This window comes from Brachyistius frenatus, unplaced genomic scaffold (assembly GCF_029030835.1).
Source record: "Brachyistius frenatus isolate BFR_SWC_R1_liver_20210118 unplaced genomic scaffold, ASM2903083v1 Contig_30, whole genome shotgun sequence".
NCBI lineage: Eukaryota > Metazoa > Chordata > Actinopteri > Embiotocidae > Brachyistius > Brachyistius frenatus.
The window spans coordinates 2607-29824 of record NW_027210629.1 but is presented as its reverse complement, the minus strand read 5'-3'; the positions used below and the strand labels follow the sequence as shown (position 1 = coordinate 29824).

General features: G+C 40.2%; 2 protein-coding genes across 2 annotated transcripts; one reads left to right on the top strand and one right to left on the bottom strand.

The window, feature by feature from the left end:
- The first annotated feature begins 995 nt into the window (after positions 1-995).
- kntc1 (kinetochore associated 1) lies at positions 996-23117 on the top strand. Its single transcript, XM_069699364.1, has 62 exons — positions 996-1054; positions 1300-1448; positions 1734-1854; positions 2035-2150; positions 2372-2450; positions 2581-2658; positions 2754-2788; positions 2875-2985; positions 3519-3612; positions 3803-3855; positions 3963-4075; positions 4179-4233; positions 4324-4422; positions 4507-4550; positions 4639-4701; positions 4810-4885; positions 5384-5509; positions 5639-5805; positions 5920-6031; positions 6168-6311; positions 6401-6457; positions 6690-6761; positions 6889-7008; positions 8842-8985; positions 9092-9187; positions 9672-9775; positions 9869-9971; positions 10053-10187; positions 10283-10402; positions 11283-11355; positions 11669-11736; positions 11826-12121; positions 12253-12425; positions 12874-12974; positions 13298-13442; positions 13549-13605; positions 13698-13861; positions 14004-14108; positions 14208-14336; positions 14729-14845; positions 14989-15098; positions 15263-15479; positions 15921-16010; positions 16114-16279; positions 16774-16832; positions 16912-17128; positions 17213-17286; positions 17409-17619; positions 17809-17921; positions 18039-18094; positions 18243-18321; positions 18420-18544; positions 18646-18781; positions 18894-18989; positions 19159-19215; positions 19569-19623; positions 21094-21157; positions 21358-21487; positions 21585-21674; positions 22116-22270; positions 22658-22753; positions 22953-23117. Exons 2-61 carry the CDS (start codon positions 1311-1313, stop codon positions 22728-22730), a joined length of 6576 nt encoding a protein of 2191 aa, XP_069555465.1. The 5' UTR covers positions 996-1054; positions 1300-1310; the 3' UTR covers positions 22731-22753; positions 22953-23117.
- Positions 23118-25576: 2459 nt separating this feature from the next.
- On the bottom strand, positions 25577-26675 carry LOC138621376 (hydroxycarboxylic acid receptor 3-like). The gene has a single exon (XM_069699365.1). It carries the CDS (start codon positions 26623-26625, stop codon positions 25702-25704), a length of 924 nt encoding a protein of 307 aa, XP_069555466.1. The 5' UTR covers positions 26626-26675; the 3' UTR covers positions 25577-25701.
- Between the last annotated feature and the right edge of the window lie 543 nt (positions 26676-27218).

The following is a 27218-nucleotide window of genomic DNA, read 5'->3' as shown; positions in this document are numbered from 1 at the left end:
TTGGGGTTTACAGTGAGGATGAAGAAGAGTTTTGCAATCTTGATCAAATAAAAGAAGAAGACTTGTATTGTTTTTATCATAAACAACCTGCTGATATTACTTGTTGAAAAATCAGTTCATCAAATATTTTGAAAACTTATAATGTTTGTTGTTCATACAATATGCTTTCATAAGCAAAAAAAAAAAAAAGAGCTCTAACCTTTAAGACACTGGTGTACGTGTAAGCAGGAAACCATCAGATCTGGCAACAAGGGGCGGAGCTTTAGGGATGTCTGGTCATCCCTAAAGCTCCGCCCCTCTACGTCACTGCACTAATCCCTGTGTCAAACCTTTCAGGCAGCACTTTTTCTCAGGCTGTGCACAGCCCAAACAAACAATGTCAATTAAATGGTTCGGTTTACATTAACAGATGTGTGTAAAAGATGGTCTGCTGAATGGATTACTTACTTCTTCCAGAGTTAGGAGGCCAGGAACAGAAATTAAATGTATGTGTATTTATGCACATATTGAAAATATAGAAATTAACTGTCAGCAAAATAAGCAAAAGGCCTAAATATAATCGTAAAATACAGCAAGGTATAAACGAGTAAGAAGAGTATTAAAAAAAAAAAAAAGGTAGCAAATCAGAGATAGCAATAGAGATATAATTATATAATAGGATTGAGGTTTGGCTAAACCAGTACAGTAAATTCAATTAATAAGCATGGTACAGGTATTTTTACAATGGATATCGGCAAGAGAGACATACTTAAATCTGCACATGAATCACATTACTAAAGGGTAAAGGGCTATTTTAGTATACATCGAAAATGCACAAATATTTACAAGAATGGTTCCGACTCACTCTAATCCAGAAGGTGGCGGTAAAAGCTGTTTGCCAGCCACCGTTTAACAAAAAAAGAAAAAAAGAAAAAGAAGCAGCTGTGTCTTAAAGACAAAACTCAGGGAACATATCACGCATGCGCACTAAGCTCACAGCGACCCGCCAAATTCTAAAGCTGCGGAGTTATGTCGGCCGTCTGTGTCGTAGCTGTCTGGTTATTTCACTAAACTGGTGAGTTACTTGCGCTCCATCTTCATGGTAATCCGACAGTTCACCGTAGATATTAGACTTTCGTTTTACACTGTGTAGACTTTGTAACTCGCGGCTAAATTGCGAGCATATTTGCGCTGCAGCGTTACCATAACATGGCGAAGACATTAAACAGAGGCAGTTCGTGACGGACAGCCAGCCGAGCTAGTTTACAGCATGTTAAAGTGGACGGAAATAAATGACTACATGTGTCTCATGTCACTCAGCTACTCGAAAAATGGTGATGTGGAGCGACGTTGAACTTCTGACCAACGAGGACACAAACACTGTCCGTTTCGACAGCGTGTCATCAGAGGAAAATGGTAGCGGCTTGTACCAGGTGGACACCTTGGTCAAAATCTCGACTGCCAGCGAGGTAACGAATGTCTCTGTTTACCTATTGCACAGTCTGGGACCTGCTCTCTCGTGTCCCTGGTGCTTCGGTTGTTTACCACACACACACACACACACACACACACACACACACACCCACACACCATCTATCTGTCTATCTACCTTCCTTCCTTCCTTCCTTCCTTCCTTCCTTCAGGGACGTAACCAAGACTTCTGGGGTCCTCCTGAGGGAAAAGGGCCTGCATCTCTTAAGTACTACAATAATTGGTGGTGGTTTGACAGCCTGTCATCATCCTGTTTCTTGCAGGTGCAGGCAGATCCCTGTCTGTCGTCCTCCAGCGGTTCAAACTGGAGTGTCGTCGTTGCTGACAAGACAGTTATCCTGTTTGATCAGAGCTTTCAGACCATCCTGCTGCTTTTTCACTTCGGTAAACAACTGCACTTTGTATTTTCTTTTTTAATATTCAAGCTGTTTTACTTTCTGTGAGAAGTCAGATTGCTTTAATCAGATGCTCCAAGAAATTGCAAAGATGACTGTTGGACATCAGTCTTGCGGCTTGACCCGTCTCACATAACTACTGTCCACTGATAGCAGATTTGTTTTTCAGACACTGAAGTGGACGCTATTGATGTATGCCTGGAAGGACAGTTTTTGGTGGTCTGTGAAAGAAATGGAAACCTTCATTTGATCTACGTTCCGCACAAGAAAATCCTCCTCACTAGAGTATGGGTGTTTTTAATTATCTCCATAAGGGCTCTTTTATTTGGATACCATTAGATGTAACCACTGTTACACTGCACCTGTCTAAAGAATAATCCTACTCTAGACATGATGGCTGCAGCAGTCATAATCCTGACATCTGTGTTTCTGTGGTGAGTTAGTTCTGCTTGATGCGTTTCACCTGCATTCATTATTAACATGCTGTAATTTTTCTGGATTTGTAGGCTTTAGTTGAAAAACCATCTAGTGGAGATGAGAAAACCTATCGCGATCTCATCATTGACGACGACAAGACGTCCTCGGGTGAAATTTCTTTATAGATATGAAAAATAAATGTAGTACATTTGTCGTTGTTTTCTAGCTGTTATGACTAATTATGTTCATTTCTGAATCTGAAATCTAACTGGAAATCTAATGTGCTTATAATTGACAGGGATGTACCATGTGTTCCTTCTCATAAAGGATGGTTTCTTCCACATTACAAACCTGGCTTTGGCAAAGATCGAGACAGGTATCAAAATATTACGTGCAAAATCTGCCTTTGGTTGTTTTTTCGTACCAGGCTTTTGATCAAATGAAATATTCCTTTTTCTTTTACCATCCCAGCTGTTGAAAAAATGGATATGGTAGCTTTGAAAGAGGTGAGTCGAGGCTATCTTTTATTTATGCAATTGCAAATAATTTGTTTTGAATAACAGAAAAATTATCAAACATTTCCTTCGTTTAGCTTCAGTCTCTCATGAAGATAGACTTTTGCTCCACCAAGGATTACCATGATGAGGGTTGCAGCACAGCAGTGATGTTTAATCTGGGCCAAGAAATCCACTTAATGATCGGGGTCAGTGTCCATTTGAATCTATTTATAAACGGATAATAAAGATGCATTGGTTACATATTAAATGAAAGTATTTTTTTATGGACAAATTAAATAAAACTATTTACAGACCAGTAAATATAACTTCATATATTTACTGCTGTTTTTTTTTTAAAGTCCTATACTAAGCTGTTTTCTGCATTTCTTTTCCCATTACATGTCCCTATGTCTATTGAGAAATTACACCAACATGTGCATATACGTACATTGTGACTAGGTTTTTACAGATTCCAATTTTCTGATAGAAAATCTTCTTACAATTCAGTTGTGTTAATGTTTCTCAAATCAGACTCACTGCTAAGAAACAACACACATAAAAGGAAATTAGGTATATTTCCAAGGTGAAATTTAAACCAATCTTTAATGTGAAATTTTGGCAGCTTCAAAGATATCGTCTGAATAAAATCGTCCTATGAATGGCTATTACTCCTCATGTAAAGCACGAAAAGCAACATGTGTTCCTCATATAATTTGCCACAACATTATCATCTTGACAGGGGGATAAAGAAAATGTTGTGACCCAATGGAAGATGGACCCTCATCAGGCAAAGATGTGCTTTGCTCACTCCATCAACGACAGCTTGATTCCAGGTGATCTGTTAGTGTGTGTGTATAGCTACACATTGTCTGTGTTTCTTTTGGAAGACGGTGATTACAAAAGCGAAATGTTTGATTTGTAAATGATGATTAATTTTAAACACAATCATTGAGTAAAAGAGAAAAAATAAAATATGGTGAGGATTTTTTTTTAGAGTATTGTCCTTTTGCATCGCCTTTGCAGGTGTGAGGAAGATGGTGGTGGTGGAAAATCGGCTGTATATTCTCGACACCGAGGTGAGTTCACCATGAGCTCTTTGATAAGCCACTGCAGGCCGTTCGATCATTAAGTATTTCAGGTTTAAATATGACCCACTTGGCCCAAATTGTTTCTTCTGTCTCAGGATGTTCTGAGTCTGTGGGACCTGCACTTCCTCGTCATGATTCACTGTTGGCCAAATCTTGCCATTCACGACTTTGAACTCACCACAGAATGCGACTCTGCCTCCATGGTGGCGTATGTATCAATAGTTTATAACATACGGCGGCTGTAAGTACACAGAGAGATGTGTCTCCTTTAAGCAGTGTTACTAATGAGAGTTTATCTGTGTGAATTACAGCCAAGACAAAGGCAGTATGAAGATGATAGCGCTGACCAAGCAGGACTGCAGTCAGGTAGCTGCACGACTCCTTTTGAAGAACCTTCAGTGGATGAAGGTCTTTGTCCTGTTTTGAACTCGACTTGCTGTTTTAATTTTTTTTTAGATCAGCTCGCTGCAAATACGACTTCTGCCCTCTATGACTGTTTGCTACTCTCTCAACATTTCCTCGGTCTCCTGTTTGGTCCAGACAAAACTAAACATGGTAAATAATCAGCACTTACTAAAAAGCTGCATGGATTTTGCATGTGCTGTTTATACTCGTTAATATTTTCTCCTCTAATTACAGGATACTATTTATTTAGTTGAGGGGATTTGTGAAAACCCAGAAAGGTGGGAAATGTTTTGTAAAATTATTACTATGATTTACAGCCAGTACTTTCGTCTTTAAATGTTAAATGGCGTTTTGTTTTTTATGTAGTAGCGGGAAGCCTGTAGCTTCTGTTGTTGTCCAATGCTTCACAGAGGCTTTGCCTGAGAACAGGTACCACATTTTAATTGAATACATTTCTACATTTATTGCACTTTGTTAACCATAGTCTATAAGATGTCACTATAATTTCACCTTGTTGTCCTTTTTCTCTGTTTCTAGACTGAGCAGACTTCTTCACAAACACATGTTTGAAGAGGCTGAAAAGTTTGCCATCACATTTGAGCTGGATTTAGAGGTAACTGTGTCTCTGTTTGGGCTGGGGGATAAATCGAATTTAATTTTTTTAACTACAATTGAGCTTCCAATGATTATGAAAACAACATATTCGAGATAAAACAATTATCGTTGTGCCATATTCTGTTTTGAAATTCTGTTCTTTTTTTTTTTTTGCTATAAAGCCAGCGCACCTTTTTCCTTCACAGTGGTGCGCTTTTGTTCCTTCCTAAAAGCTAAAACTTGATTTATATTTATATTTTATTCATATTATATTTATGTTATATATTGAGTTAAATAGGAAATATGTGTTAAATGATCGCATTATTGACCAAAATAATTGTGATCATGATATTTGCCACAATAAAGCAGTTTACTCTCTGTCATGTAGCTAAAAGTGCCTTTGGGTTCAGTGGACGTTGAATTTAGAATAGAGAAAGCGATTTAATATAACTTTTATTTTGGTTTGGTGGTGTGGCTGGTGGTTATGTACTCCCCTAACAGTCCTGTTTTTGTTCAGCTTGTCTACAAGGTGAAACTAGAGTTTGTGCTGGAGCAGCTGGCCTCTGCATCGGTGGGAGGCTACGGACAGGAAGTGTGGTCTGAACTTGTAAACGAGGCCAAGACTAACCTGATGAAGATCACGGTGAGTTTCACAGTGTTGGTAAATGTTAATGAAACAAAACGTCTTGAGTTTCTGAGAGCAAATGGAAATGATCATTATCGACTATAAAACCCCTAACTGATAAATGTTTGATTTCTTTGTGTTGCACAGGATGAGCAGTATGTGGTGGAATACTGCCTCAAGGCGCCATGGCCGACCTTTGAGACAGCCGAGAAGATGCTGAACCACGCCGCTACGCGATACTCCTCCTTACAGATCCAAGAGGCTTTGGCCAGGCTGGCGACATTCTGCAGCCTGCACGGCCTGGAAAATTTCAAGTAGGGTCAATGTCTCAGTGGCCAATACTGCATTATAGTGTTAAAGAGTATATCGCTCATGCTGTGGTTTGTTGGTTGTGTACACAAATTACTTTGACACTTTTTCATCCATAGTGGAATTGCCTGGATCGAGTTTCTGAACGGCGCTGACAATTTAGGGGACATTCTGACCTATCTAAGAAAAGGAGACATGAAGCGCGCTCAGCTCCTCTGGCTCAGATACGAGGTATCAAATAATTAAACCAGAACAGATGAACACAAACTTGTCATATCTCAATAGATTAAACTCAAAAAAAGACATTTCTGGGGGAATTGGTGTTCTGGTCAGATGTGACATCGTTTACCTCTGGGTATCGTGACAGGGACAGATCGCAGCAGAGTTTGATGAGAGCCGGCTTGAAGACATGCTCAGTGCCATACCAGAGGACCTTCCATCCCAAGACCTGTGCCTGTGGTTCAAGACAGTTTTTGTTCCTTTTGTGAGGAGAGTGCTCCCAAGAGGACAGGTAGGAATCATTCACTCGTGCATGAAATAGCGGCATCTCTATCATTTGATGCTATGTTTAGTAAAAGTTCTGCCTGTATTTCCCCATAGAGAATCCTGGCAAAATGGCTAGAGCAGAAGGCAAGGAATTTGGAGTTAACAGAAAAGGTAAAGAAGAAAACAAATATTCAGCTGGAAAACAATAGAGCTTTGATAACATGTTGATGAGCTGAAATTCAGTTGAGGCTGTGACTGACTTTGATCAGTCACAGCGGAGTGAGGATTATAGAAATGTTTTAAATGAGTTTATTATTATTTTAGGTTTTTAGTTGGATAAAACTGAGAAAAAGTTTTGTTCAGTTAGTTGAAGCAGTCAGTATGAATGTGATATTTCTTCCAGGGTGCTTGGCCCCAGAACGGGTTGGACTTGGCAGTGCTCGGACTGCCCTCCTTATGGACATGGATGAAATCTGTAAGTTTGATGCATGTTTTTGTTTTAGCATCCACACTGATGATGTACTTGTTGGAATAAAAAGCAGCTGATATATCGACACCTTGTATGGTTCACACTTTATTGATCTCTTCTAATCTTTTTGAAGGATGATAATAATGTTGCAGAAGAGGTAGAGAACCTCAAGTACCTGGTGTCCAACCTCCGTCAGCTGCTGGACCTCCACCAGAAATACAACTGCAAACTTTCACTTTCAGTCTTTGAGAAGGTTTGTTCTCTACTAGTGATGAATTCAAGTTCATTTGCGCAAGCGTTAGATGTAATATGAAGGTCACAGTTAACTACAATATTTAAAAAAAATGTCATAAAACGGGTGAAAAAGAGCTAAAATAGCAGTTTAGAAATATGCAGGAGCTTATCTGTATCTCCAGATGTCAGTAAATGACTGGATGCATTAACCTGTTATCACTATTAATGTTTCTATATTATTTCATTAAGAAAACAAAATGTAAGTATTTGAGCAACATTTTAACGATCTAAGTGCACAATCTAAAGCACATGGCACATGTGCATTTAGAGTGTGTTCATATTTACTTTTGCTTGTTTCATTGCAGAAAAACTGAGTGCAAAGCAAGAAACATGGTTTAAAGGGATTCTACTATAATTAGTTAATTAATCACAGGTGTGTTTAGGACATAAAATAAACCCGTCGTCATTCCCTTTAAAACCCGGGTGTGCTTGCATCCTGGCAATTTGCTATAAGACCGTGGATTTGCCAAGTAGAAGAAAAGAACGCTTCTCTGCAGATGAAACAGATCTGCTTGCGGTTAGATTGATGTCGACAATAACAATAAATCTTTCACATTGTACCTTCTTATTTTTAGTCCTTTGCATGTTAGTGTGTAACTGCATGTCCCAGTGTGTGTAACGAGCAGCGTGTGAGCGTGTTGTGCACCCGCCGATGTAGCTCTATATTACCATTTCAATAAGGTGCCCTTAGAATAACAGTACAATACTACAACTGACTCAACACCAGTGCTGTGTTCCAAATGGTGGACTTGTGCATTAACACTCACTATTTTGAGTGTATGAGGTCGTTCACACTGTCAAGTACAGAAACATGCAGTACGCTGTAAGTACCAGGAAGATGCACTCAAAACGCCCCAAAAAAGCAGTGTGAAATGCTGGGCACTTTCCCCGCGATCCAATATCCATACTACCATACTATTTAGTATGCTAGAAAAAGATTTAGTATGTCCCAATTCTTTAGTATGTTAAACGTATGATGCCAAAAGTACCAGGATGTCCGACTACATCCAGTTGTATTTTGCAGTGTGCAGGCCAGCATGCTACTCTGGCTGTTTTGACCCACAATCCGTTGCGCGGGGGAAGATACGTCACATCACCTGAGCCACCGAGACAGTTGGTGGCGCTAATGCTCCACCCACAAAAGGAAGAAGGGGGAGAAGAACAAGAGTCATTAAAAGATAGCGTACTCGTTCCAAATCACATCCTTTTTCTTTTTACTACAAACGGATATGACAAAGTGGGTCAAAGTTCAAGACGCATTTTTATGATGAAGTAGTATGTCCCAATTGTATACATACTACATGCTACCGTACATACTTTTTAAGGGTAGCTGTAGTATGGACTAAAAGTAAAAACAAATAGTGTACGAGTCGGAACGCAAGGTTTCTACCTTAAACAGTCGGAACTATGGTACTATGGGAAGTATGTCATTTGGAACAAAGCACAAGTTGTTCTTGGTCAGTTGCTTCCTGCTTCCTCAAGGCGCTTGACCACACCTCCTTTTAAGACCAACATGCAAATTAGTTCTCAGATAGGTGCAAGTACATTTGCTAGTTAAAAAACGTGTGTGCTGGATGTGAAAATGACAACTGCATCGGTCTGAGATCAGATGTAAGAGGGAGCCCTCAGTTTTTGCCATTAATCAAATCATATTGAAAGATGTTTAATCTTGTCCACCATTTATAAATATATTGGGACATTATGTTTGTGAATAATGCTTATCCCTGGTATGCTGTGAGTTATGTTGTTGTTTCCAATCGTTGTCAATCTTTCTTCTTTGTCAATTTTAAAGGGAAACATATGGAGTGTAGCGATCTTCATGTTGGACAAAGTGCCCGCTCCAGAGCTGATCGCTGCCACAGTGGAAAACAGCGTCCTGCCGTATGCAGAGGAGCACAAGATTCCTTTTGATGAGCTCCTCCTTCAGTATATCAAGGTAAAACTCAATTACAACTAAAGACTGGTTGCTTTTTAAAAAAAAAAAAAAAAAAAAAAAAATCTGACGGTGCTTTTGTGTGTCCTCCCAATCTGAACTCCACCAGGATCTGCTGGAGCGCTGCAGTTCTCAGACCACCACACTTTTCACAGAATGGGAAGCCAAAGCAGTGTCCGTGCTCAGCTGCATGACTGATACTGATGTAAGTCTGGAACAGCATTACAGTTGCAGTCAAAAGGTTCATGAGCGCGAATAAATGTGAAAAATCTAGAGCTGCAGCAATTAATCCACCAATTGATCTACACAAAATGAATTACCAAGTGTTCCAATAATATATTTTTGGTTTTGAGTAAGTGTTTTTTTATTGAAAAAATGCTCAAATTCTCTAATTCAAGCTTTTGAATGTACATTTTTTTCTCGTTCCTTTTGTCCCCCATCATACTAACTGAACATCTTTTTGGTTATGTTACTGTTGGTCTGGACAAAACAAGTGATTTTAGCCTGCACCGTGGGCTTTTGGACACACTGGTCGATATTTTTCACCATTTTCTGACCTTTTTAAAGACCTAACAGCTAATCGATTATTGAGAAAATAATCAGCCAGAAAAGCCAGACAGTAAGATTGTGCAAAAACTGAGGTTTATGCTGGGAGTTATAAAATCTCACTTTATTGTATTTCCTGTCAGCTGATGGTAGACGCTGTGCTGGAAATCATGCAGAAAGCTGTGGTGCCCTGGAGTAACGTGGTGGAAAAACTTGTTCAGCAGTACCTCGAGATGGACTGGCCAAAGTATGGTTATATTTTAGTTATCATTAACGTAGCAATATTTACCGGAGTCAGCAGTATCTTTATGATTTTTTTTATCCCTGATTTCTTCTCCAGACAAGAGCTTTTAAAGGAGAGCCACCGCTTAATGGAGATCAGAAAACTTCTCAGAGGCTACGGCATTCGCAATTTCAACCTCTCAAACAGTACTCAAATTATGGTAAATTTGATTTAATTAAGTGACTTAAGACTTTTATTGTGCCTGCCTATAAAATACCACTCATACACATATGCTCTCCAGACATTGATTAGATACATCCTGAAGCAACACTTACCAATGTCTCATGAGGACTCCCTGAAATTAGCTGAGGCATACAAGCTACCAACATCGAAGATCAATTATTTGCACCTCATCCAGCTGATAGGCCATGGCAAGGTATGTTAATGCCCTCATGACAAAATGATGCACTATATAATTTTTTTCCTCATTCCTGGTATGTTGGTAGGAAGTCTCTCTTGTGCTGCTTTCAGACTGAGGAGATCTTGACTGTCCTGAAGAAGCTGTCCTCTGCAGAGGCAGAGTGTGTGATCGAATGTCTCACAGCGTGGGCGAGGCTGCAGTTGGAGGACAAACACCACATATCTGATGAGGTGAGGAAAGTCAAGATGTTATGTGTCTGAAATAGAAGTGCATTTTAGGATTTTTTTTTTTTTTTTTTTCTGAGGCTCAGTTCTGTGAGTGTAGAATCAAAAGCACTAAAGTCATGTGTTGTTGCATTTTAAGATTTTGTTTAGGCCTGAGATACACTTGCATGCACGTGGTGGCGTCCTTTAGAAATTAACGCAACACGTACCCAAGATGCAATATACACATGGCTTGTGAGGGCAGTGTAGGCGAACTGTGGAGATGTGACAGGGTCAGGGACATGCGCAACTAAAGGGAAACAAATCTGAGACCGTTACGTTGGGGCATGGCGGAAAATGCTGGACAGTGAAAATAGCGTGTTTGGTCCAGTTTGATTTCAGAATCAGAAAAGTAGTGACCCACTCAGTTTTTGCCATGTTTATTGTTTACATAAGGATGTTCTAATGGCATCATTGTTTCTCTGGTGTGCCTTTTATGGAGTCCTCCAGTTACACGCAGAGTTAAATATGTGAGCAATAATGTTCACGATGCAAATGGTTGTTAAAAGCAAGCGCGTTGTTTAAAAACAAGTACATCTGTGGCCTTAGAATTAGAGGTTCTTCTTGCTTGGCACCAAATGCATGTCAGTATTGAATTTTTTTCTGCCGCTCTCATATTGTCTGATCTGACAGACCAGGATTTACCTTTAATCACCTGTTTAGATGATCCATCTACAACAGACACCACAATTATGCCTATAGTAGAACATATATGAAATTGGAAGGACTTGATGTTCAAAGAATGCCTCGATGACTGAACAGGAGAAAGTAGAAGAACATTATGGTAAGCGTATGATCATTAAATTATTTTGCATTTCTCAACTTTCTCTCTGCCTTTCTTTGATAGCACAAGAAACATCAGATGGTCATAGCTCAGGTGATGGTGGAGGCCCTGGAATACCTGCATAAAATCCAGAAACGTAAGTATTTACTTTAATCAATACCGACTCAAGTCACTTGGTCAGCAAACACCAACCATGCTGAGGTTGTCTTAAGACAGTCCCTGAATTCCTCTGAGCTCCAGCTCTTTGACTGACTATTGGATCTTTCAGGAAAGTCTAGTTTTCCTCTATTGATCTGAAAAATATCACACAAATGGACTCTTTAGTTTCCTGTCAATTGAAATCATATGAAAACAGATGACATTGGATTTCTAGACAAAATGGGGGGTGAAATGCTATAGCCACACACCTGAATATCCAAGAGTGATGCCAGGTTTTATGTCTTCTGCAGATGATGTTCTTAAAACTATGGAGTGTGAGAACAACCTCATCATGTTCAAGGCAATTGCCCACCTGCAGGTGAGCATCATTTAAGGAGTGTTTTAAGTGATACTCCATCTGTTCTGTGATTTTTGTTTTTAACCTTCAGCCTCTCTCTGTTTCCTCAGGAGGACTTTGATGTTTTCTTCACCCCCTCCAACTATGAGGACCCAAACATCCGCAAACAAATCCAGGAGCATCACATCACAGCCTATGAAAACACGTGCCAATCGTCTAAGGGGAAAGCTACAACAACTCCGGTTGTGGCTAATGATCCAGATGGCAAGACCAAGACCATCTCCACAGAAGCTGGCTTGCGTCGTCTCGGGAGGCAGCTGCAGCGCACCGAGCAGGAGCTGTGGTCTGACTTGGCCCTCCGAGCTCTCGGAGTGGGCAAGGTGGACAAGGCCCTCAAGATCTTAAGGTTTGCATGTGTGGACGGTGTGCCATATGTGGGACAGGAAACTGAGGGGACAGGACACAATGATGAGTTTTTACCCTAATGATCAGGTTATTATTTAAATGTTTAAAGTCATCTCTTCTTTACGTCCTCAGTGAGCTGTATGAGCACCACTATAACAGCAACACCGGGAAGGTTTTGTTCACTGCTGCCAAGACATTATGCCAGATGCTTGAGGCTGATGTACCCATGGTGCTACCTGAGGATATGGACTTGCCAGCAGTCATACATGATCTGGCCTGTCAGGCCATCACTGTGTGTGACTCGGGTAAAGAACATGTGTAAATGTCAATATGTTGGTAAAAATAGCTGTTATGTGAATCAGCACTGGATTTATAACTAAGCTGTTAAATAACATACCTTGGATCTTTGTTAGTTTGCTGAAATTTCACAGTAAAGATTTAATGCACGTTTCTCCTGAAAACCCAACTGTAAATGTATTCATCTCGAACCCAGTGAAAAGTATTTGTTACAAATCACACAGATAAACACTGAAACAGTACTTCAGCAAAGTAGGAAAATAATCTTCAATGTAATAGCAGTAGTTTTTCTGACTTTGTTGAAGATGATGTCTTAGGACGGCAGACAGTGAAAGAGCATCAAGGCTAAATAGTTCACAAGACAATATTCTTTTCAGCTCTAAGTTAACCTGGCTGCTCCCTACCACTTCAAAACGCGTTAGTCATAAAAAGTTAATATTATAATAATTGTTGCAGATCTTCTCCTGGACTGCCTGGAGCTTTGCAAGTGCACACGGATAGCTATGGATGTCTATCATCAGTGTCAGTTATCAGATAATTATGGCTTCATATCCAAGGTCAGTATCTAATCTTTTTCCACAGAGTGAGACTTCATTTACTTTATTTTAACCTGCTTTGTACTTGATGGGTTATTTGTTAGCAAACCTTAAATCAGTCCTCATATGTCACGAATGATTATCTGGAAACATCTAAGAGAATTTAAAATGGCAGAAATTTGTGTGTTTACAGTAAGTAAGTTGTAAAGTTCCTATAATCTCTTTCAAGTAAGAAATAATGAAAAACTTTAATGAAATTACATTTAAATAATGGCTTTGATTCACTAAGCTGCAAAATGAACAGAATGCATTAAACTAACTGTAAATTTAAATTAATGTCCCAGGATTTGACCTTGGAGGCAGAAAAAGATCCCTATTCTCAGTGGAGTTTCCAGGATGTGTTTAATGAAGACTGCATTGTTCTGGACCCAGTGTCAGTGCTCCCCGTCCAGTATGAAATCACCAACTGCCTGCTGCCTATTTCTCGGGGTAGGAAGATGCTCAAATTGATCATGTGTTCACGGTCTGTTTAGGATTTCATCTCCTCAGGCAGTGTGGTTTCATCAGCTTTACTTATTTAGTATCATTCTTGCAGATACTAAACTGTACCCGCTGGACTGTTCCTGTCTGTCACACTGCTCTTTTGAAGATGGTAGGTCTTTAAGTTGATGCTTGTTTCGATTTGTTTTCCTAAAATTGTAATCGGGGAAAGTTTACTTTGTGTCTTACCTGGCCCGCATGCAGGTTCAAACTACCTGCGGCCCCTCCTCGGCCCCATGGCCAACATGTTACAGATGTTACAGGAGTGCAGTCAGCTGGAATTGGCCCTCAGACTGCTGGTCAACTCATACGGCAGCTGTCTTCAGCATGTCACCTCTAACGTTATGGACATGAAACTAAGCGTGCAGGTATGACGGTGACATTTACTGCATGTGTTTCTCGAACAATTTGGTTATTGTTATAGCCTTAGCGTCTTGCCTGTAAAACTGAGAAAAATATATTGCAATGTTTGTACTGTGAATAACACTGTAAACGGTTACCTCGTCTCAGCTTTATGATTCACAAGAGCTCAAGAAGTACAATATATGCCTGAACAATCTCCGAAAGACAACTGCAACTACTCTGAATACTGTGGCTGTGGCCCTCTTGAACAAGGTGAGTCTTCTCAGTCAATTGTCATGAAAGGGTAGCGGCAGATTTAAGGATCTGAGTGTGTTTTTAAATAACCATATCTCTAATTTCTGTGGATCCAAGGTGTTCAACTCGAGGGTGGTCAATTGCGATTTGGCCATTGGACTCTGTACACTCCTCTCTAAAGCAGAAATCTTCAAAATACTATGGAAAGTTATCGACAACACTCGGCAAAACTATGACAAAATATTGGTAGGCAACAACATTTTTCTTCTTCTTTAAGTTATTGTCAAATCTTTTATTATAATAATAATGGAGACAAAAGAGAAGGAGCTCAGCAGAGAGTAAATGTTGTGGTGTGAAGTTGGTGTAACATTCATTAGTGCATAAAAATCACACTCTGGTGTCATAACATTTTATTTTGTCATGTTTCGTTTAGTCTTATTTACAAAAGTTCTTCCAATGTGTTCCAACTTCAGTGATTGTTTGATGTTGCTTTAAATCATGATCAGTGATCACCCATGTTACACATTAATCACTGTTGGGGGAAAAAAAATATGAACACACAGACATGCACACACATGTATGGGAACATTTCCATTCATGTTTACAAGAAATCTGTGACTGTGTCTGGATTATTTCAGGCTGTGGCGAGGATCGGGGCCAACCTCTGCTGCTTTTACAGCGAGGCAGAGGAACAAAAGAAATTTCTCTCGGTCATCACTGATGCTGAGTGGGGCATCAAGCTTGGCAAATTAGAGGTAATGCAGCACTTAAACTCCAGGAGCATTCTGGTATTAATAAATAGGTTTGTATAGACCGAGTGTCATTGTACTTTGTATTTCAGCTTCTCTCTCTGTCATTTAATCTCATATTTCACCTACGTACCCCTGCTCTGTCCCAGATATCTATCCAGCCGGTGTTCCGTCAGCGACCTGAGATGAAGAGCAGTCTGATCCCAGTTTTGGTGAAGAACAGAAGGATCACCCCAGACATTATCCTCCAGTACTGCAGGTCAGCCACTTACTTCCTGTTGTTAGTTTCTACCGTGTGAGGGAAAAGAAAAGTTAGTTTTGGACACGTGGGTCTAGTCTGTACTTAAATGTCCACTATTTTCTGGTATGCAAGTTTCACTTTCCTGCCTGTGCTAAAAGTTGTCCTTTTGCGTCCATCTGCAGTACCTTTGGTCTCGACCGTGACAGTGTGATCAACCAGTACATTACCACCTTACTGCTGCTCCAAGAGGATGAGGAAGGAACAGGTGACCTGGATTTTGGCCAGGAAGAGGTGCAGCCTTTGTGTCACGACGACGCACTGGAACAAGTCCTGCAGATCATCCCGATGTTACAGAGCACCAGCGAGCTCACCGACAATCTCTGTGCTGCCATATTCAAGGTTAGAGTGGCAAATTAGAAGTGGAGGGGATCTTTAAAGTAATTTCTCATAAACACCAGGGCCCAGTGGAAAGTATTTTTCAGCCCTTTTGACACTTAATGAGAAGCGTGCTTACTTATCGGTAATTAAAAAAAAATAATAATAAATAAAAAAGTAAACAATCACACACAAAAATAAAGCTGCTTTGTGCTGTGGCTAAACATGTGCTTTTAGCTTAGTATGCTACTTAGAGACACCAGCGCACACACCTGCGTAAGTGTATATATCAGCAAACGGCAGTCGTTGGGTTGACGATGACCAGCTGGAAAATGTTAACGTCACGCCCAATACTAGTGACTATGAAGTACAATGATCAACACCACTGTAACAAGTTATATCTTCTAATTATTTTGTGTTTATGAAAATGTTTTATGCGATTCTTCAAAATTCTTTCTCATACAGCTCAGCCCTTACAACTACGAGAGAATCGACATTGTGCTGGAGATCCTCCAGGCTGCAGATGACAACGTAACCAGCTTCTCTGTTAGTCAGGTAAAAAAAAAAAAAAAAAAACACTGGCATATTTGAAATCAAATGGCGCCTTGTCTTCAAAATGAATTGCGTAGATTGGAAAACATTGTCTTTTAATCCACAGGCTATCGGCCTCCTTCAGCACCTGAAGTCCTACAAGCGAGTCTCTCCTCCCTCAGACGTGGAGAACATGTATCTTCTGGAAAACAGTCTGCTGGCGAACCCGCTGTCCAACAGCAGACTTCCCTTCCACCTGCTAATACAAACTAAACATTACTGGAAGATTATCTGTGAGTTAGCCTCTGCTATATTAGCGCTGACAAACTTAGATTACTCTGATTTTAGTACATCTTGTTTTCGACAGGAGGAGGCGATGTAAACTCAGAAATAAGCTTATGACTTTTCATCAATTATTCATATGCAAATCATCTACTCCTTATTATATCATTTTCTCTTAGTTCTCTTCATTGCTATAGACAAGAAATCTGTCTGTATTTTAAAGGTGCGCCAGTTAAATGTTGTTATTAGGTATAAAAAAAATTTTTTTAAAAAGGCAACGACTCAATTGAGGTCCAAACATTATTTTAGATATGAGTTACCTCTGTGTCTGCAGTTGAACTCCTTTAATTGGGATGATTTAAACTTTCAAACACCTTTTTGCCATAGAAAACTTCTTTGTGAAACCTAAGCTGACAAAATCTGTATTTTTATTATAAATAGCAGTTTACTAGTATGAGTTGATGAAATTGTTTTAAAGCTAACTACAATATTTACCTGTGTTTAGCCCCTGAGCTCAGTGAGGAGACCTTCCCCACACTTCTTCTCATCAGCAAACTGATGAAGGTAAAGCACACTAATCTACGATGTAACTTGACTCTGTGTAATCACAGAGATGATAAATGACAGTCCTGTCCTTCTCCAGGTGAGCCTTGACAAGTTATACATGGCAGCAGCAAACCATGTGTTTGAGAAGAAAATGAAGCCTTTACTCCTGGAGAAAAAGAAAAAGGGTAAAGGTCATAGCTACAATAAGGAGACTTTCAAGGTGGCAAAGAACATGATGAAGTACATCCACTCCATCCAAAACCCGGAGCTGGCTGCTGCCACGGCCCACACGATAACCCAGGAGCTTCCAGCAGGTTTGAGCCACACTCGAGCCACGACACGACACTGCTCGGTTTGTTCGTATATGTACGCTCTGAGTAGTTTCTTACTCCTTACAGGCTATGAGAAGACACAGTCACTTAAGTTCTGTTTGGCTCTTGGAGATGCGTGGCTGAAGGATCCCAACCTTGAGGTCAGTGTTTGTGATTTTTACCTGCAGAAATGTACATCATCAAACTTAAAATGTCTCAAATCTCCATCTAGAAAGTGTCTTAATACATTAACCAGCTTCCTTTCCTCTCTGATTCCAAGCAGGAAGCAGCGCGGGCCAGAGGGGAGACATTTCTGTCCAAGCTGAAGCTGCAGTTTCAGCGCTCTGCTACTGAAAACATATTGATAGCCAGTCAGCTGAACAGCCCAGAGCACCTGAAACTGACTGGGCTGCCGGCAAGGCTCATAGTGGCCCTCTACGAGCACAGCAGTGTGGCGCAGCGGTACAGAGAGTCCGGAGGTCAAACTTATCCTGGTGAGCATGCAGTAACACAACTGTCTGACGCTTCAGTAAATTCATGTTCTACTCTGAACCAGGTTTGTCTTTTTGTAACTCCAACATTAGCGCTAGTTTTATATAATCACTATTAATAATTAATCTGTTTACTATGTTGTGACTGACAGTGTGGTGTCTCTTTAATTTGATGATTTGTCTGTGTCGCAGACATTCATGCTGCAGTTAAGGAAATAGCTGTAATCAACAAGGTGGATCTTCTGAAAATCCGTAACATGATGTTAGAAAAATGGATCTGCAAAACAGGCCCAGCTGCGACCAAGGTTTGTCCGTCTTTGCTTTTGGTATCGCTTCATTCCCTGCCTGTTTTGTTTTTTAGAAAACTTGCTGTATTGGATCCATCGTGTGGCTTTTTCACGCTTTTTTTTTCTTTCATAAAGGAAATTGGTAACCCTGACTCTGTCAGCAACATTGAGGAGGATCCAGACTTAATGAGGTGGAGTTTTCAATAAAATGATCAATGCATCTTTCTGTTGCCTCTCTGTTAATAATTATAGTCATTGTATTATTTTACCTCCACAATCACTGGGCAAAAGAGCGGAAACATTGAAATGTGTTGGCTTTTGTATATTTGATTCTTCCAGGGTGGTGTACATGCTGCAGTCTTGCCCCATGGAGGAGGCTGTCCATCTTCTAAGCCCCATTTTAACTGCCGAAACCTGGGTATGTTTGAAGAAAAAAATAAATTGTAGGTCTCAATACTGGACAAAAGTGACCAGCAAAAGAGGCTAATGTCTGTGTTTTGTTTTTTCCATTTGTAGCCATTCAGCAATTCTGGTCCCCGTCTGACTTTCAGCCATCGGACTCGAGCGCTGCTTTGTCTCGTCCGCCTCGTTGATGCAGCCACTCTGGAAGCTCAGTTGCAGATCCCCAAGACCAAAATCTTGTAAGAGGCCCTGAAAACAGTTAAACAGTAAAAGTATGGGTGGAAGTCAAAATTGGAAAGGTGTATAATCATCAATGTTTCTGTTTTATATCCCCATGCAGATATTACCTAAGATGCTACATCTTTGTCTCTCAGCTGGAGGCGTTAAACATCCCTTACACGTTGCAGTCTTTCCTCAGTAGTCCCAAAGAGGGCTTGGTTAAAGGGCTATGGAAGAACCACAGTCATGAGCCGCAGGTACTTTCTGAGGGAAAACATCACAACTATTTCCAGCTAGTTTCTTTATTTTTGCTTCCCTCGGTTAGAAATCTTGCATACAGACAAACTGAAGCAGCCTCTGTCCTTCCAGGCAGTGCAGTTGGTGGCAGACCTGTGCCTGGAGTACCAGGTATACGACCCTCAGCTGTGGAACAGTCTGCTTCAGAAGCTGCTCAGCTTCAACTTGGTGAGACAACACGCACCAAAAATTCACACAATTAGTCTGGATTTGAAGGAGCAGTTTTTTTCCCCCCGATTCTTGGAACAATTATCAACAGGATGGATATTTTTAAATAAAGGCATCATGGTTACGTGTTCTGAAATAAAACGTACACGTTTTTATTTCCTCTCTTCAGATCGGGTGCCTCCAGAAGGTTCTAGAGGCAATAGTCGCTGTGCCCGCTTTGTGGGAGGTAATTTAATCACTTTTCATTTTACAGATTAAAAGATATAAATTATGTTTAATTTTGAAGGTCCCTCATTGTATAAAATCCGATTTCCTTTTCTTTTTTTTGATTATAAAGCAGGTTGAGGTGCTCTATTAGTACTGTGAAATGACAAATGCTCAGTCCGTGGAGCAATGCACACAGCACAAATGCAGCAACTGAACTTCGTAAGTTTGTGACATCACAAACTTGCGCTCATATCATCTGTCCGCTTCCAGCACAGATGTCCTGCTGAGCCATAAATAAAAGAACCAGAACAATCTAGATGAATTTAAAGATGTTTTTTTTTTCTTCTTTTATTCATTTTATTTTCTCTCCAGGTTTCGAGTTTCTCCCGGACCTGGAGGAGCATGATAATGGCACCTTTTGTCTCAGGTACAAGATTTACTGTTTGTCAGCAAAATTCATTTCTATAAACAAATAACATGCATTTATGTGTGTTGATGCTGAGTGCTGATGCTTATACCATGTCCTGGTGGTATAAGTAATGCTGCACATTAAAATCCTTCAGTAGTCAAAGTAGTGGTCGATTGATATGGTTTTTCAAAGGAAGATAATTAGAAAGCAGGAAGGGCAATATATATATATATATATATATATATATTATAATGACATGTTGTTTTGGGTGTTTTTGTTTCCATCTGATAAAATGGAATGATTCAAGAATGATAACAAACAAATTAACCAAAAAAAATTAACTATGTCAACAAAACTATGAATGAAAGATACAGTTTTATTGCACTTAACAGCAGATGAAAGCAGCATATAAAAACTTACATCGATAAATAAACAATGTCACAGTAATATATTATTCAGTTTAAGACTGAAAAATATTTGAACCAAAAATGTGCCTTGTCTCTGTTTGCTGAAGTAGATCTGTCGCTTCCAATGGCAGATTGTTGACTTGAGACATGAGAGGAGAGCATCATCAATGCTGTTTTCATCTTCTGCCTCAGCTGACAGCGGTCAGTGTCCGCATGAGAACAGCTCTGCGAGCTGGCTGTTAATGTTATGCGACTGCTAGTAAACATTGGACTGGCTTGATCATGAATATGAGCACCGCTGATGAAGAATATGCGTATGTTGCGTACCGTGTTCGATAACGGCGGACTCGCCAACAAAAAAAAAAAAGTTACAGTTACTTACCGACCCACAATTATCCCAAACAACAAATCTGACAAACAATTTACGGCGGAGTTGGAGTGGAAGCAGGGGGACGTGCAGGCAAACGTTTATGAGGCCCCGACAGCTCGTTTAGCTGGTTGGAGTCTTGCTACAGTTAACTAACATTATTCTCATCCTTCCACTTAATGACAGGAGTCAATCTAATTATACAGGCAGTGAACTTGAACTATTATTGAATATGTAGAGCTTTGAAAGTTATGAATTCAAGTCTTGTTTTCTCTCGGGTAATGATACATACATCGGTCCACAGTAGCCACACTGAGGAGGCTGCCTGCAGACATTTTTTTGTTTACAGGCTTTGTGAGCGCAGGCGTCTGCTCATTATCTTAAAATGGCTTGTGGAAATTTCAGTTCTTGTTTATGCTTGCATTCTAAAGAAAAAGTATAGTTTCCTTCTACGTTTGCGTGCCAGCATCAAGCGTCTTGTTCCCCTTGCATTGACATGCAAAACATGAAAAATCCGTTGACATGTTTGAGCCCCCGTGGCCGGAGTTTCTCAAGTGTTGGCTTTGCATACAACCACAGAGTGAGACGGACATTAGTTCAAATCAAATATTAAATTCAGTAAATTACTACTTTTTTATAAAGCCCCTTAATGTTGCACAGCTCAGCATTTCTCTTGAATGCTCACAACTGTCTCGTTTGTTTTCTTGGTGGCAGTTTCTATTCCTCTGAGTCCAGATCAACAGGCAACACTCTACAGGACCTTTGTTCTCCTCCTCAAGTACGTCTTGCTCATGTTCAGCTATCACCACCACCTGTCCTGCACATGAGGACCATGTAGAACCTCAATGAACCGGCAGTGCGAGAATATAACTGCATACAATACACACAGTATGCTTTTACTAGTTTGACAGTTGTTTTTTTTTTTGTTTCTCTTCATGTTTATTGCCTCCGTCCCTGCCATTCATATTTCTTTCCAAGGTGCCCTTTCCAGTTGAATCTGGACTTGATAGGAATTGCCAATCGCTTCGCACAGTTAAATCTGTTGGCCTTCGCCCTGGGGACTCTCCTTCTCATTCCCTGTGCCGATAAAAAGGCTCAACAGATCCAAGTGAGTGCCTCCATGTCAATACAACACGTGAGAAGTAGCTATATACTGTATTTTAGGCTCTAATTATGATCACTCACCCCCTTTTTGCTGCTTCCAGGGTTTCCTGTCTGTTTGCAACCCGGTCGATGTCCTCGAGCAGGTGGAAGAACTTATGAACACCGGGGAGTTGGCCGGAATCCCTTCGCAGGTCAGGTGTCATTTTAGACCGGATGTGAAGTCTTTTCTACCAAACACGTACACAAGAACCGACATTTCATTCACTTTTCGGCTCTTACTCAAACTGACAATTAAACTGCCTGGCACTTCAACTTCATTTAGTATTTACACTTGAGCTGAAAAAACTTTTCTGTGCTTCCAGTTTAGCTGTTGTTTCAGGTGGTGAAGCTATAATCCAGAAATTTTACATATCAATAAACGTCTGTTACATTTTAGACCTTGCCAAACGACAAAATGCTGATTAGGCATATCACCACCAGGTTAATTTCTCTGTATTTGGCCGTATACCGTTTTTAAATTTGGTGTCTGGTGAGACTTTCTCTTTCTCAACAGATGAATGTTAACTGGGCATGCTGCATGGTTTTGAACTGTTGTCATATTATGTGACTTTATGAATTTTCTGATCCCTCAGATCCGGGAGACGGTATTAACTTTCATCAGCCAAAATGGACAGCACCAGAAACTGCTGAAGACCAAACACTTCAGCCATCTGAAGCAGCTTATAGTGTCAAGTGGTCAGCCTAACCAGATGAAAGACTTGGTCGACTACCTGATCAGCCAGAACTGGTAAGATCTTCTTTTTTTTTTCAAAACCAAATATCATGGGAAAGAAGCATTTAAACATTTCTAATCATTGTTGGTCAAAAAACATCAATAATGTCATTATCACCAAATGATGTTAATAATGATATATTCATATATACAGAGATACAGAACAGATTTCTGTATGATCCATGGAAAAACTCGTATTCAAGACTGACAAGATACTCTTGCCCATGACCATACATACTAAACTTACAATAGGCATGCACACACATTCAGAGCCTTCTTTTTTTTCAGTCTAATGTAACTTAAAGAGTTATAGAACAAAATAAAAATTACTCAAAACCTACATGATTCCCTTTCAAAATGTTTGAGTTCTTCACATCAGTTTGTTTTTAATCTGCTCTTCAGTCAGGATGATGCTGACTCGCTCAATCGTGAATACATGAAACAGAGGAGAGAGCATCAAAGAGTGAAACGCTGACAGACGACACGACTTCACTAAAGGTAACTGAAGCTGAGATCCTAGACCCAGTTAGTGCAGAATAAAAACCACTCAAAGATTCATATAATCAATCAACTTTGTGTTTTAATGCCGTTCAAATCTTAATTGTTGTTTTATTTATAAATGTGTGCCTTTTTTGTTTCACTTGTTCTGTGATAGAAACTTAACGATCCTCTAATTTTACTTAAATTTGTTTTTCAGGAGTTTCTTAACCTGTAAAATGGAGTACTGTATTGGAACAAACTAGCACTATTTCTTCTGTTGTATTGATACAGTCTTTCTTGGTCTGCCCTGGCCCGAGATGCAATGTTTGCACTTTCAGTTATTCATTGAAATATTTTAATAAATCCTGTTCATTACTGAAAACTGTGTCGAGAAATTTTTGAAGAAAAACTTTAGAAGCACAAGATCGATTAAAACTGCAAGCAGTGATATGCGGGCCCTCGCACGCTGCACGTCGGGGATCCAGCGGGTCGGGGCCCCAGCGGGTCGGGGCCGCCGGCTCCCCGACGTGCACCGCGCGGGGGTCCCCATATTGCCGCTTACAGTTTTAATTTTTGTCTCGATCTCGTTCTTTATTCTTCTTTAAAGATAAATGGCCTTTTTTGGCAGCTTTAACACCTTCAAAAACTCATGAAAGTTGGTGCCTGACGCATGTCCAAAGTTTGGTGAGGATTGGAGCATCGTTTGACCTAAAACATCAACTTCCTGTGTCACGGCGAAACATCAAACTGAGCCACATCGCCCTGACTATAGTATATACTATATACTATACTATAGACTTTACTATATATTATGATGTACTATATACAACAATGAATTTTTGATCACTTTTTGGAGAAATTGAAAAAGTTGTGCATACACTACACATTACAGGAAGATATTCAATATCACTGCAGACCTTGAAAACACGTACATCTACTATCCAAAGAATGTCTGCGGCAATTTTGGTCGCATTTGAATGAATATTTATGGTCGGTGGAGTTCTAGGTTGCAGTGAGCCAAAGATTTGTCACAATAGTGTCTGACTCCTGGGAAGATAGATTGTGCATTGGTTAGCACTACTGCCTTTCAGTTAGAAGGTTTGGGGTTTGATCTCCCCCTTCGTCATGACTTAAAAAAAAAAAATCATCACTCATTTTTTTGAACGACATGTGACTTTTGGGTCCACAGTTGAGGGACCCTTTTGTTTTTTTTGTTTTTCTTTTTTTACGCTAGCCTCTTTTCTAATGGAATAGCTCCATTTATCCAGTCATACAATTACCTACAGGATATTTGTGCCCGACTTCTGTGAATGCTTTGTCTCTTACACACTGTTATACCCGTCTGGAGACAGCTGAGACACAACATGACTCATCTTACGCAAACAGGACAAGAAGGTCAAACGAAGCCCACCGAAAGAGACTCTAACCTCTTGTTATAATGAACGTAACGGTAAACCCATTGAAATTCAAAGAGGGCAATCAAAGCAATGCGCATGGTAAAAGCTACAGGTGGACGCACTGGGTAGGAGTGTGGCTGTTTGGGAGAGAGGGGTGAGGTGAATGATGCTCCTCCACAGAGGCAGCTCCTCCAGTCATCAGGGGCCACTTATCTGCAAGCCACTAGTTCCACCAATCACCACCGCCCGCCTGCTCGTGTGCTTTTACACCCGATGCACACCAGACTCCTTTTTGGGAGAGTAAACGCGCAACAAAAAAAATACTACTGCATTTGTAACACCAAATGTGTTAGGGAAACGCCTCTGACCGTCTTTTTAAAAGCCTGACAACCATTATTTGGATGATTTATGGCATTGGCCAAGGTTATTCTGGAGGGGCGGGGGAGGGAAAGAAGAAGTGTGCCACCGAGCACAGCGTCTTCCCTCTCTCCCTCACCTCACCCCTCACCTCAATCTCATCATGTTGGCTTAGTGTCAATACAGTTCATGAAAAGTATTGATCACCTGGTATGAGAAAGCTCTTAAACATTGTTTGATCTTTTTATAATTACAACAAATATTTGCAAAATGACATTTTATTGATATGAAACCACAAGTATGCTAAAATGTCCGATTAATGTAATGCACTTGTTGAAATGTAGTTTGGTGTCTATAAATTGGTAGAATATAAAGATTAGAAATTAAAATATGATGTCGACATCGCAGTGATGAGAGCAAAAATCTTTATTATTTGTTCCAACAGGGAGGATACAGTACTGACTAAAGAAAAAAAAAAAACTTCGAACCTAAACATCTCATCATGTTGGCTTAGTGTCAATACAGTTAATGAAAAGTATTGATCACCTGGAATGAGAAAGCTCTTAAAGATTTTTTTTTGATCTTTTTACGATTACAACACGTTTACAAAAGGACATTTTATTGATATTATGAAGCCACAAGTATGCTAAAATGTCTGATTCATATAATAAACTTCTTTGAAATGTAGTTTGGTGTCTATAAATTGGTAGAATATAAAGATTAGAAATTAAAATAAATCTATTTCAAAAGAAACATTGAGAAAAGTGCACTCATTATGAAAAAAATAACATTGTTTGAAGCAAGACACTAACGAAGCAGACGCATTTGTCTTTGCAGAAATGACAAGTTCAATTACTCTGTTCAAAACATTCAGGGTTTTTCCAGCCACTGTGTGGCATCAGAATAGCTTTTAAATGAGTAAATGTTAGTCATCTGCAGCTAAATATAGCTCTATATGATAGACTAAATCTGCTACCTTTATGACTCCAGTATCTTTGTCCTGTTCCATATTCTAGCATTTACTCTTATCCCGCATTAGTCGTGTTTTTTTGCAAAGGCAGTCAATATAACGGATAGCTAGTGAAGAAGTATTTTATTGGTTGTGGCACCATTACATTTCAATGATAAACTTATCTTCTCAGCTGCGTGTTACATTTCCTTCGTTTTGTGTTCCCAGCTGGCTGAGTGATTTTCGAGTTTTCTTCTTTGTACTTAGTCAACAGTGTTCGCTTCGGGCAGATGAAGAACTTTCCTCCAGATACCCTTGAAGATCGGGCTGGACAAGTAGTAGACCACAGGATTCAGCACGCTGTTGAGATAGGTCAGGGCGATGGTGATGAAAAATGCAATGTTCAGGTCCTCAAATGCAGGACAGATTTCAGATTTGGATAGGGTGCTTGTTAACTTCTGGGTCTTGATCCAAGTCATCAGCATTGTGATGTTGCTCGGGAGGAAGCAAATGATAAAGACCACAACGACTATGATGAGGAAGTGCATAGCCTTTTTAATCTTTGCATGCCGTCCCAGCTGCCTCCTTCTCAGTTCGCCAGTGATGCAGATTGTGCAGAAGAGAATCACGAGCACAGGTATGAAGAAGGAAAAGAGAAACACAAACCTATGCCAAGTGAAATTGCTCCCGGGATCAGAATCAATCATGAAGCTCTCACAGTAGGAGGTGTTGTTGTGTTGTAAAGTGAGGACATGAGCCGTCATTGAAATGGTGACCAACCATAGTCCAAGTGCTCCAAGCACGGCTTTAGAGACACTCAGATGGTTGATGGGATGATGGGGATGCACCACACGCATGTACCTGTCCACAGCGATAGCCATCACGAAGAAGGTGCTTCCACTGCGGTTCATTGTGAACAGTAGGAGTTCGATGTTACAGAATGCAGCTCCAAATATCCACTTGAGCTTAGAGATGTAGTAGGCGGCACGGAAGGGCAAAGTCAGGTTGAGCAGAAAATCAGCAATTGCCAGGTTGAAGAGAAGCACTGTGCTGCTTTTCCAGGGCCTCAGGTGGAAGCAGAAGATCCACAGAGCCAAACCGTTCGCAAGGAGCCCCAAGACAAACTCTGTCACCAGCAGTGGAGGGAGCACTGTGGTCAGCACGGTCCCGTTGAAGTTGCATTTCATGTTGAGTTGTGTGCTTCCTCACTGCCTGTGGTGCAAAGAAATAACTCGCCTGAGGTGTGACTGCTTTATTTTTTAAAAGAGAAATGTTACCAGAAAGAAGGTGTGGTTTTGTCTTCCGCAGGAAGTCTGTGGGCTCTGCTTTTCACTAGATGGTAACATACAAGATTAGTCATCTCTTTTTTTCATTAAGAAGCCACAAAGGGGTTAGTAATAATTGTAATTTGATCACTTTTACACAAGAGCCATCAATTCAATACTACCCTTGCATGTGATATATATTTATGCCGTGTGTGAAAACACTCTTGACCTCTTCATCAATCCTTCAAGATGTTGGAGATGTTCTACCAGTCTTGTGGCCAGTGAACTGTACTTCTCCGTAGTCTGCTGGGGGGGCAGCATTGGAGCCGGCGACACCAGCAGACTTAAACTGGTTAAGAAGGCCCAACTCCATAATTGACTGCAAACTGGACAGTCTGGAAAAGGTGGTGAAGAGGAGGACGCTGAAGAATCTATCGATCATATTGCATGATTCAACATTTAGATCAGTCGTTAGATCAAATCTGTAGTCATGTGAGGTTATCACTCTAAACAGA

Excerpts from the sequence above, each read along its gene's own strand:
- kntc1 (XM_069699364.1), top strand. The coding sequence starts at position 1,311 with ATGGTGATGTGGAGCGACGTTGAACTTCTGACCAACGAGGACACAAAC. Across the intron at positions 2,451-2,580 it reads CGACGACAAGACGTCCTCGG|GGATGTACCATGTGTTCCTT; the intron begins GTGAAATTTCTT and ends TATAATTGACAG. Across the intron at positions 18,782-18,893 it reads ACCACAGTCATGAGCCGCAG|GCAGTGCAGTTGGTGGCAGA; the intron begins GTACTTTCTGAG and ends CTGTCCTTCCAG.
- LOC138621376 (XM_069699365.1), bottom strand. The coding sequence starts at position 26,625 with ATGAAATGCAACTTCAACGGGACCGTGCTGACCACAGTGCTCCCTCCA.